Below are 13,269 nucleotides of genomic sequence, written 5' to 3' on the forward strand. Positions count from 1 at the left end.
TTAGGACCCACATGGACCGCAGGGTGAGCTCTCCCTGCTGGCCCCACTAACACCTCTTCCAGCAGCAACCACAGGTTTTCCCAGGAGGTCTCCCAACCAGGTACTGACTAGGCTCAGCCCTGCTTAGCTTCAGTGGGTTGCCAGTTGTGAGTTGCAGGGTGATATGGCTGCTAGCCTCATGTGATTAATAAATGACTGAAATAAACTCAATGGGTTCATACAATGCTTACAATTAAAACAAAAGCAATCAATAGTTTCTTCCTTAATAATTGGCTAAATTGTCTCTGAATAGCAGTCCTAGAATGTCTTTTGCAGAACACCACCACAGCTAATCCTGAAAAGTAATTAATTTAAAGTCACTCCACAAAACTCCTTGTTTTCAAAGAATGTACATATAACCATTCACGTTAAAACAACTGAGGTCAGATTCAGGATCCATTCATGGCCATTCGTTCCCTTTTCAGAAAACAAATACTGTACAGCCATGTTCCATAAAAATGGTAGGTAGACTATGTATTTTATATGTTTAATATAACAGAAATATAACATTTTAAGATTAGAATTTTTTTTCAAAGAAAAAAAAAGATCAAATGAAGCTAAAATTTTAAGAAACATTTAATGTAACAAGTGCAACTTAGTGATTTATTTTGAGCAGTGAAAGGCTAAAAGCAATATGCTGGACAGAACTATGGATTACAGCAGAGTGCTTTCTGATGATGTGAGTTTTGATGCACATTGTAGATGGCTGCTTCTGTAGCTAAACAGGAAACAAATTCAGTCTGGTTCAATACAGGACTGTACTACATTAGCAAATAAAGATAAAAGATTTAATAAAGATAAATTTAAGACAAAGATTTTGACAGAAATGGATCCACCATCAACGAATTATGGAACATACAGTAACTTCAGTTCTTTTCATTGTAGTGTTGTAATGAAATAATGTACTTAAATGTACAGCATATGCTATATCTTAAAATATATTCTCATAGATGTATTCTAAATAAAAAGGAACAAACTCTTTTGAGTGTACAAAATAAGACAGCTAAAACTGTCAATTATTTATCAGCTCAAATCCCACCCACACCGTGTAGCTTTTGAGCTTCCATTTGCTCTTTAATGAAGATAGCCAGGTTAGTGTTTCTTTTTGGAGTCGCGCAAACTTAACAGCTTCAGAAATTCAGAAAAACTGGCAAGAGGTTCCATTTTAATGTCAGAAACTAAATAATTAAAAGATAATTCTCCCCACCAAAGAGAGAATTAATTCTGGTATTTGTTTCAGACAGGTGACTGGCATATCAACATGTTATTCAGTGCATTATACAAGGACAGATTACAAATAGCTGGAAAACCCAAAATTAAACATTTAATCAAAACAACATACATTCATTGTATAATGTATTATCAAATCACAACTCATATAATAAGAACATTTTAAAGTTCATGAAGAGACTTTTACTTTACAGTTTTTTATGGACAATTATTCCAGAAACATAGAATTATGATTCTGAAAATCTATCATTCTTGGGCCAGAACTGTCTAGAACAACACAGGTACTCAAAGAAAAATAAAACAAACATTCATGCTCCTGAGAATGCAAAATAAAGAATAAACTATAAAATGGACATACCTACCACGGCACTATTATAAATGTTTGACCAAGCATACAACAACGTTGGTGAAAAAAACATTGCTGTGAAATGCAAGTCTGAAACAGGTTTGAATGTGATAAAAAGCTACAAATCTAGTGGTACAACATACACAAATGTGGTAGTTTGAATTCTGTAAATAAAATGGTTTCTATTGTAGTTTGTAGCTGTAATTTATACAGGAAGCCAATTTCACTATAGGTTCACAGTAATGTCACTAGAATGACACCTGGAGTTAAATATAGTCAAATATTTTGTGAAGAGGAATAGTTTGGGTTAGAGGTCGCCTTTCAGCAAGTAGCTAATGATACACTGTAGGAGGATAAACAATTACAGCAGTTTTCCAGTATCAAATCAGAAACAGTATTAGTTGGTGATGAAATCTGTCAAGATTTAATTCTACAGTATCTGTGTAGTAGTTCCCAAGACAAATTTAAACTAATCTGTGAGAAGAAGGGAAAAGGGAAAAGACAATATTTTTACAGTAGATATGAGCTTCCATATGAGCATTTGGAAGCCAAATAATATAATAAAGTCCAAAAGCACATTTATATATTAAAAAATACAGCAAAATAAGAACAGAGCCATTTGTAATATAATATTAAAACAACACGGCAAAATCAAATATCAAAACAGGACTAATTTACAGAAAAAGGTATACTATTACTAACACATCTTGTTTGCAACCTTGAAGCAGCCAAGGATCTAGTTATTTCCAGTACATCATTTATCATTACTAATAAAGCATCAAATGGAAGTGCTTAAATAATAAAATAAGACCATTTGCTTATTTTAGATTAAAACCGCATACCTTCAGACGCAAAAACAAAGCACCAAATAAACAAATTTCCTTAAGCAGCACAAGAAACACAATTTACTCTGATATGTCAACCAGAATACGAATGCAAAATGGGCTCTATTTCAGTGGTGCTGTGGATAATATGAAATCAGTGGGTACTGTAAACACAATAAATCAAGTAAAAAGGTATTCAAAAGAAGCCAAGGAACTTATGAAACAGCCTTAACACTTCAATGATTTGATATGCATTTTAAGGTGGATAGCAATTTAAATTTGTTCTTCCAACTTTATTAAGCATCTGCAAAAAGTCTAAATCAACAATTTATAATGTTAAAAAGGGAAATTGTTGACAAGGAAGGGTAACACTTGTGGCAAAAAGTTCTAAAGGTCAGGGATTGCTATCTGAAGCAGTATGTGCCATCTCTGAGGATTAATAATGACTCACATCCTGCAGTGTAGTGGACTGCAAAGTAGAAAGTCATGTTACCATATTGGGTAAGGACATTCATACTGAGACTGACTTGAGCAGTATACAGATATGTTACTGTGACTGAAGAATTACCAAAAAATACCCTCCAGCCCACACAAATGCAAACAGAATAAATAAAATTATAATATACAGCTCACAAGGCAATATTTCAATACTTCAGTTGAACACAGTCAGACAAACGCATCAGCAAATAAAGCTGACATGAAAAGTAATTTGAAATATGAAGGGATAAAATGAGGGTAATGGCAGGACACAGTTTGCTTTTTTGTCAAAAGCCATACTGTTTACATGAATGCTGTTCACTCTTTTAAAAAATCAATTATTACTTCAGGTATTACAGTGCTGGGATAAACTTTAAAACAGTACCAATGTCACCTTACCCCAGCTGCTGCTGTCATCATACTAATGCAGTCACAATGACACTGTGAACTCAGAAGTTAATAACATTAGAGGTAAAATAAAGCAGAACACACTGGAGCCTGTGGATAAAAAAATACTTACTTGAAAATCCTTTTCTTCTAAAATTTCTTTCCTCCATCTTACTAGAAAAGCTGCACAGACATACAGGTGAAAGTGTGAAAAACCCTCTGGCTCGGCCTGCAGAAGAGAAAAAATATGAAACATATCAAGAAAATGAAAAGAAGACAATGTGTAGCAGGTCTGCAAAACAATATACAAATTTATATTGTGTTTGGCAAAAAGGGAGAAACTATGGTGATTTTATTGCATAAAAAATAGTGACTTTTGACTGGAACTGAATTACTCCTCTCAGAGAACTAGTGTGGTGTTCAGAATGACCATCATCCTTTTATCTTTATTTACTTGGACTTTTTATTTCCTTGCTGCTTTTTCAAGCCAAAGCCAAAATACATAAGAGGATCCATAATGGCATGGTGACATTCAATTCTCTCAACATAACCATCAGGGGGTAAGAACCAGCACTCCCCTAATTCCAAACACAGTGTTCATCTGCCATTCTAGCCAATGTAAGCAGGTATCAGAACCTAGATTCAACTGAGAAAGCAATCTTCATAATCTGCATATGTACAAAATAGCCTGGTCTATGAATAATTGAGTTGAGGTTATCTAAAGAAACAAGAAAAACAAGAAATGTCATGAAAAATTACTTCACCGGGGGAAAAACTACTTGTGTCAGTTCCTCTACGTATAAGCCTTGTACAATAAAAATGGTTCTCAAGACAATTAATGATGGTAGCTATTTCTTTTGCTTTTTTTCTGGTGCACATTTATAAACCAAAAACAATTTAATTAATTTATTAAAAAGTATGATGTTCAGAATTATAGCATTCCATCAACATATGCAAATTTATCAGAACGATTCAAAAATGACTTATTGATAATGAAGCATTAGCCTTAGTGACTAAACAGTTGACTTATAAATCTTAGAAAAACAAGATATCTCATAATCAGATTAAAGTTCTGCAGTGGAGAATGATTCCATCTAGGAATGTTTGTATAGAAATGAAAAACACAGTATATTTTAAAGATTCTGTGACAGTGTTAGATAAAAACACATGTAAAAAGTATCCGAGCTTCTTATCCTGTGCAGTGTAACTCATTTAACTGTATATCCCTTTTCCTATTAGTATTTATAGATGTATATATTATCCACTCAAGTAAACTTGAGATCTGCAGCTCTAAATCCCATTTTCATGTTATGGAAAACTGTTAGGGCTGCTGATGAAAATCATAAGTTTCTTTTACCTTACATTTTATTATAGTTGGTGATTTTATTTGATGCTTTAACAGACTTTTGCTATTTGTCATTGCTAGACAAAGCATATGCTTTTAACAGTGGACTTTTTGATAGTTAAATGAGACTTGATATCTGTTGGGACTTGGATTTGGAGAGGACTAAATTGTGAAGAAGCACAGTACTGTTACTGATAAATTATTTAGTGATTTAATTACAGCCAGTCAAACTATTACATGGCTGACCAGCAAATTTCTTTTCATTCAGGACACAGTTACACATATACCATTTGATGACAAAGCACTGCTTGGCCAATTTACTTTTGTTTGTTTCCAAACCAGTACTGGATGATGAAGCTTTTCACAACACCATTTTCAAAGGAGTCAGCTCCCTCTACAGCCCTTGCAAAGAACAGAATAACAGTAAACAAAACATTGCTGAATTTACCAAAAAATCTTGAATGACTTAATGAGACGTTCTAACACAACTAATTTCAATTAAACTATTTTACTATAGTTTAATTGAATTTACTATTACTATTTTTCTTGTGTGTGTAGTATCAGATATCATTAGATATCACAGAGAAAAATTTCCAAAATGTCCAGCAAGAGTGGCTGATATATGAAACACCCTAAACTCACTAAAAGAGCTTTAAAACAACCTAGTTATTTTTGTCTAAACAGAAATCATAATCATAATTAGATTTACCCAGCAGGAAAAAGCTGCATTCCATCATTTAAAACTAGTATAGGAACATATACTGTATATGTATAGTACAACAGATATGATTAAACTTTTCCATACAAGGAAGACGCTGTTTGTCCACAAGAAGGTGTGTGCTCCAAATAAGCACTCAACTTAAAGCAGCAGTTTCAGACCTGCACCCCAATAATGGATTCATCCAGCCCCTGGACTAATGACCATGAAACTATGTAAAATGCCACTTAAGTGAAACAGTTTCAGCTATTCTGAATTTGCAGTTTAAATTGAAAGAAAGGTCATCAGAATAAAACACACATTTAAACAGAGGAGCTTTTAGAATTGGTACTGATAACAGACAAAACAACAGTAAATGACCTCTTCAACAGCTTGATAGGAGCACTGGACAGACTCAATGTCTACTGGACAAAGGTTTTAAATCTTACCAAAGATTTTACCCTCAATGGTGGGCAAGAAAGCTAAAGATGCAAAATCCAAAATCCAAATGAAACGTTTAACTCAAACAAGCAGTTTGCAGTTATCATTACATTTTGCTTCAGGAAACACTGCAGTGTATGCAAATAATGTTAAGATATAGTTATGAAAATAGTTAATTTTAGTTTAGCAGTAAGTTTCACCCTCTTCCTCTGTTTGCATGTGTTTTTGAGTATTCCAGTTTTCTGTCACCTCCCATAGACAAAGTGGCTAAGCTTGATTGGCCATTCTAATTCTTTTATCCCTTTCCCCATGGCACTGTGATGGACCAGCATCTTATACAGGATATGCAGTCATGATCTTTGCCCCACCTTGCTCTCTAACCTGTCACTGAACTGGACCAACAAATAGATACAAGGGCGCAGCCATGTGGTGACAATATATCATGACAGAATTCGTAGCTTTGAGATTAAATTTAAATTGTGGGAGAAGCAATTTTGCAACTTTAAAATCCCTTTGTGACACTGCCGGGCCATGTAAAATTACATTAAAGTACAGTGACAAAATTACTGAACATGGAAAGGAATATCAAAAGCCCTCCCCAACTTTTCATTTTTCTGCGCACCATCATCTATCATTGTAAAGAGTCCATAGAAGTACATTTTTCAAACACACAAATAATTTAAAGCAGACAGAAAATAAAGTAAGGATATTAGGAAGGTACAGGAGCTGAAATATTGTTAACGATGACCTTAGCTTCCAAGTGTCCGTATTGCAGGTGTTTACTCTTAGCACACGAGCTAGCCTATGGGTCTCCAGCTCAGATCCTGGACAGCTCCTACGCAGCAGGCTTTAGTTGTCATCATTAAATCACAATTTTCTAAAGATCTGGAACATTTTTTTGTGATCTATTAAATGAATTCAGAAATCAATTAATTGAGGGCCAATTCCAAATACACCTAAATCCTCAAGGATCAGAATGCTCCCAATTGAACAGATTACAAGCTTAACCCATCAATAATTTACAAATGCTGGCAATCTTTAGCAATGTGACATATAAGAATACGTGGATTGGGGCTCTCCAGGGCTGGAGTTGTAGACCCCTGCTCTAGCTCTTTTAAGCAGTCCATTACATAAAACAATTATTGAATTAATTAGATGCATTTAAAGGTAAGAATGTTATTACATTGCAATCGTCAAGATTAAACTATATTCTATTAATATCTAGAAATATTCTGGACACCATCCCCACACTCTTCCCTTTCACATTCATATAGCACAGATGGCATGTCCTGATTTCTTCCCTTAACGTATACACCAGGATTAAGGTCAAGTGAACACAGTTAATCTCTACACATACCTTGTTCTTTTATGCTTGCTCTATCTGCTACACTTTCCTAAAGAAGCAAAACATTTAAAACAGACTGCATTTAGTGGATATACTTGTCCTTCTAAACTTCGGCCTCAAAATAATACAGAGTACAACAATGTGAACAGAGTGGAAATTAACCGAGTTGCAATAAATATAAGGCAATTGAGTACTGTCACACTAAGAACTACTTATCCAAACTGTGCCATGCCATGTTTCACTCCATAATTCTAGAAACAGTAGTTAAGTTTCTTTTCAGTAAACTATGCATAAGAATGAGTGCAATGTGTCTAATTATGTATTAAACTAATTCTGTATTTCACCTTTTGAATTGCCAAACTGCCTACCTCATGTATCATTTTAATTATTTTTCTAGCTCTTCCCCAGAGGAACTTAGTGATGGAACTTAATTAATGGATACAATAAAGAAAAGTGCTGGTCTTCTTTCAATGCATTCTGAAAACCAGTCTCATTTACATTGATTCTTTTTTTCTTAGACAAAGGCACAGAAAAGGCTTTGGGGTTAAACTGTTAAAAAGGAAGAAAACACAAACCAGTGATATTAATTTTGTCATTTGTTCTGATTATCATATGTTTTCTGTAGTGTTTGAAACATTACAATGAAAATAATGAAAGAAATTGAAGTGGAATTTCAAAGCACTTGTTCTGCCTGAATGAAGAGTCCTTCACATAAAACAAATGCCTATTATTATCCCTTTGTCTTTAATCTTAACATGTTGGCTAAAGCAATGTTTATTTAACAGAGTGGGGATAAACCTAAGGTCTATACCTGACTTGACTATAAAGCCACCTAGAGGTATGGAACAACAGCACTGCATGCATTATTACTTCTGACTTTATTGTTCTGAGCATTAGCTGCAGTGATCCAAGGAATAAATGCATATGATGTGAAGGTATACAAAGGAATATTAAGGCCTCAACTGACAGACTAATGCCTGTAAGGACTTATATTATTGGAACTGAACAGACATTCACATCACCTTTCAAACAAGAACTGGACATTGGTGTTTTGTGTAACATTGCTGCTAAAGAACACTATAGCAGTATTTCTAGCTACCGGAAAAAAAATTAGATATCAACTGCTGGGTTTGTGTATTTTACTCACTAAAATTATTACTAAAAGTATTTGTCACTTAAAATCACTTATTAAAACCATTTAATTTATCCTAATGTAATTTATTCTTCAATATAAGATTTGCACTCCTACACATAAAACATAACAAGTAAGCAAATAGTACTACAGAGCTTTAATTTGAAGAATTTTTCTGTTTTTCACAACCTCTTGTTTCTACTGCATGGATGCAGCCTTCAAATACAGTGTTATCAAATACAGTATGTCAGTCAATATAAGCTTACATATTTTCATTAGAACTCCCACAACAGAAGCCACCGTAAGTTTGAATTTCTGATATATAAATGTACATTGGACATGTATTTGTGTTTATGTTATGGACACAAATTTAACAATTTGTTATCTTGGGTTTGTGCAAGTTTTAGATTAAGAAAAATATATAAATATTCATATAGTACATATTCTTACATTTTAAGATATATTCATATCTTACAACAAATGTCAACATTTACTAAAGTACCATAAAATAGGAAATGTTAAAACACTTTTAACAACTTCTATGTTCATTAATGTGTACAAAGAACAGTTTATTTTGTTACAATGATGGATAAACATATAACAATGAGCAATAACTAGACCAGAACCTATTTCAGTATTTAACATTTAGCTTAGATTTTTTTCAGCTTGGAAAACATAAATAAGAAATAGAACATTACCTGCAGCTATAGTACAATCTAGACATCTAGGTGACAGAAAAACATGTGCAGCTAGAGACAAGACCCGGCCAGAAAGACAACACTAAAAGTGTGTATTCCTACAGGAAAACTACTAAGAAAAAAAGAAAAGAAAAACAAAACATTTTAATGCTTTTGTTTTCTGAATTGTAAACACAAGATACAACTGAATAGGTTAATACACTAATGTAAATAACTATCTATATATTAATAGCTAATTAATAAAAGCAGATTATACATAAAGCCACAAATCTAAAACAAAAGGTTATGTACTAAATAAAAAAAAACTATTACACTATTCGTCCCACAATTATTACTAATGACATTTATAGCCAGGTATAGGTTTTATCTATGCTATTCCATATACAGTATAAGATAGGAGGGGCAACAGAGATTTTGTTTTTCTTAGACAGGTACCTGAGCTATAGGGGCCTTGTCATTAGGGAACATTTTTATGGCCCTTATCACCACCATGCTCAGACTCAGCTACCAAACTTAAGGGTATCAATTTCAAATAACCTGAAAAATTCACAATTATAAACCAGCACTTTTCTTAAAAAAAACTATATAGAAATGTGATGAGTTTAGACTTCAGACCTATATTTTATATCTATTGCCAGGGGAATTAATTTATTATTATATCTTTGACAAAACAATTCACACTGTTTACTGTGTGGAGTACAGTCACTGCACAAAGACAAGTCTTATTACACCTAATTTAACCCCCTAAATTGAGGATTATAATATTATAATTTTAACAAACCAGTACTGGGGAAAAAAAGGTATCACTATAATTTGGCACTTTTATAATTTTGATCCAAAATTATGTATATCGTCTTTCAAGAACAAATTCATTTTCATGTAATGTCTCTGTGGTACATATAATGTATCTTTTGGATTACAAAAGGTTGCGTATGTATATGAATGAACCATTGCACTGACTTCCTGTACCTTTTAAATTCAAAGATATTCTTTTGTCCTTCTGTTACAGGCACATACAATACAACTTAGTCAAAGTGCAATAGATTCAGAATTGAACGTCTTGCATGTGCTTTGATACACATACACTTTTTGACCTACAGGTTCAGCCACAAAAAATGCCTTTACTGGTAATCTGCTACTTTGGTGATTTAAATTGAACAAAGCCTGAGTATGTAATCAATTTTGCTTTAAGCTGTTTTAAAGTATTAACATATTTAAGAGTCTCACTAAAATAATCACCACATGTGTCCATGAACTAACAGTAGTAGTAAAACCATGGGTCTTATGTGCAACAATCAAAGCACAGTGGATGGACTGATAAAATAAGACACTAGATCTGGTTAAAGTTTTTAGTTTTGAATAGCTTTACTCACCTCAGAAAAAGAATAATAAAACGAGCTGATAGGAGCCATATCTAGGAGCAGTGTGCTGTTTCAATCTGATATCAATCACGCAGTCTGATAAGCCTCACAGCCCCGTGCTTTGATATATGAAAGAGTGATACAAGCAGTAAGCCTAGTCAGGTGAAAGACTTGTCTGAATTATGGTGGGGGTTATGATTGCCTATTGGTCTAACCTTATGACCTTAATCAAGAGAACTGAACAGCTCATCGGCTAAAAGGTATCAAACAGTGACACTTAACAACTGTGCTTTATTACTTTATTAACTTCTCTGCCTCAAAGATATGAGGAAAAGCCACCAAAAGCAGAAAGAGAGAACATTCTGTTACAACTGTCATTCTGACAGTGAAACTGAATCTTGATGAGCGAGGATTACTTGCAGCTTATGTGTATATGTATTTTTACGATATATATATGTTGTCTATAGTACTCTTTTTGAGTCTGAATTCTCAAGCACTTAATGAATCAAACTATAAAATATCAGAATAAATCAGTCCATAAATGTGAATTTACAGAAATTATGTTCACTTTGTAATGTAGAAAGTATGGAGACTTACGTAATATTATCTCTGAAGCAAATTGCTTTTTTTTGAGAAACCTAAGTACAGCTTTGCGTAATAAAAAAACTAGCTAAAGAAACCAAAAGCTTTAAGCCTTCTAAAGGATATATTAAAATAAAATTCAAATTTAGAGAAAAATGAGTTAAGATAACAAGCTACTGTAACATCCCTTACTCATCCCTTTCTCAGAGAGACTATTCTTCATCAATACCTCCTCTGACTCAGCCAGAACACAGTCCATCAGTAAGTTCATAATTAACACAGACTGACTTAACACTGTTTGAAAGTCAATGTCAAATAAAGTCTTCAGCACAGTACTATTGCAGTGCCACTTCTGCACTGCGTACCAGATCCAGATACTTCATTAGTTATTGCCAGATGTTCTGTAAATTCTCATTATTAACAAAGCTTCAAATAATTAAGTTCAAGTGACATAGGCTGGGTGGATTTCCTTTTTGAGATTGATGGACTAATGACAGTTGATCCCCTGGATATAATCTTTTATATTTGCAAGTTTTCACTGATGTAGAAGGGGGGAAACATTTTTCAAGGTCAAATGAATGGTTTTCTGTAGCACAAAATTGTTGAAAAGTTAAGCAGAATTCGGACTTCCACAATTTAATCAATATCACCCTCATAATTGTTATCTATACTGAGATGCATTAAACATGCAACCAATTTGTATCCAACCAATGGAATACGTTGGATTTTTATTGCCTCTCAGTACTATACTCATACCCTTTCAATGATACGCTGCAAAGAAAAATTACAAACTAAACCATGTTGACTGCACAAGTATTCACAAGTATCACCCTGAATTAATATTTGGTGGAACCAGCTTTGGCCTTCCAGCCCCCGCTGGAAGCAGTCCCATAACATAATGCTGCCAACACCAACTTGACAGTAAGGATGGTGTTGACTGGGTTGACACACTGTTAGCTATGTGCCAGATGTAACGCTTTGCATTTGAACCACCAAGATTCAATTTTATTTATGTTTGCCACATGTTTGTAGTACTGCTTTCATGCTTTGTTTCAAACTTAATGTGGCATTTGCGATGGCATTGCTATTCTGTTATACAGTACATTCCAACTTTGTGGAAAGACTAAGATACTGTTCATTCATGGATATTACTTCCCATCTCAGCCTGTTAACTCTGTAGATCTTTCAAAATAACTGTTAGTCTTATGGAAGCATCCCTAACCATTTTCTCCAGTTTAAATCTTATAGGGAGTCTTATCCAGGAAGTGTATTCATGTTACAATACATGCTCCACTTCTTCATGATCAACTTCACCATGCTGAAATTGATATTTGGTGTTTTTTATTTTTTTAATACCTTTCTCCTAATATGTACCTTTCTACAACTTTATACCTGAGTTGCTTTGAAAGCTCATTAGTCTTCATTTGTAAAATCTTTGTTTGAACTATCTGAGGGTTGTTTCAGACACAGGTGTATGCGTTTGTAAAACATGTGAACTACTATTAGTGAACACAGAGGCCATTCAACTAATTATGTTATTTTTAAAGCAATTTTATGCACTTGAATTAAGGTTTGCGGTAGCTAAGGGGGTTAACACATGATTGGTGATTCTTCTTTGCAGTTTTTGCTGAACTTCAACTTGTTTCACCCATAAAAGTCTTCAGAAGTGTTTGAGATTTGAAACTATTTGCTTTAATAAAATGTTAGATAATCTGCAATTCAACAAAACTATATGTCACTGGTAGGTAGTGAATACTTTTGCAAGGCAATGTATCTCAAAATACAACAAATCTGATATATAGGCAACAAATCCTGAGTATCAGTGGCTTAAGCAGAGAAGGTTCCTCACCCCTTGTATAGATCACAGTTTATTACAGTTATTTTTATGATGCGTATAAAAGATATTAATATAAACAGATTGATTACATGAGTCAAAATTAACACTATATGGTATTTAAATAAGTACACTAAAATAAATTAATAGATCAGAAGAATATAATTACACTTTTCATTGGTCAGTCACAGATTACTTGAATACACATTTACATCCTTTTGAAATCTGAGAGCTAAGAAGGAACAAAAGAGGAAACGAAATCCTGTGATGTATGCCATACTTCAGCAGGGGCCAAATCAAAGAGATTTTATGTTCTTCAGTGTGATCTGTATTATATTCTGCAATACTGAAAAAAGAAAGAAATGTTATAAATGCCCCCAAAACCTTTTACAGCATCATTCTTAGTCTTGATAATATATGGAAAACTATGATAAAAAACAGTTTTTGTAAGCATCATGGCCAAAATTTTTCTTTTAAGTACTTTAAAATGTAACAAAACCAGTGATTGTAACATTCTATATTGTAATATAA

The 13,269-nt window shown here is 33.5% G+C and overlaps 1 protein-coding gene across 4 annotated transcripts in view; it reads right to left on the minus strand.

Moving 5' to 3' along the window:
• Positions 1-13,269, minus strand: part of tbc1d22a (TBC1 domain family, member 22a) — a 214,806-nt gene that overhangs the window by 28,104 nt on the left and 173,433 nt on the right. For all 4 annotated transcript variants that reach the window (XM_088923795.1, XM_088923794.1, XM_088923792.1 and 1 more), the window contains one exon: positions 3,437-3,532. In XM_088923795.1, coding sequence (XP_088779921.1) covers positions 3,437-3,532 — 96 coding nt within the window. The remainder of the gene's footprint in view (positions 1-3,436; positions 3,533-13,269) is intronic.

This window comes from Atractosteus spatula, chromosome 8 (assembly GCF_055471065.1).
Source record: "Atractosteus spatula isolate fAtrSpa1 chromosome 8, fAtrSpa1.hap1, whole genome shotgun sequence".
NCBI classification, from domain to species: Eukaryota; Metazoa; Chordata; class Actinopteri; order Semionotiformes; family Lepisosteidae; genus Atractosteus; species Atractosteus spatula.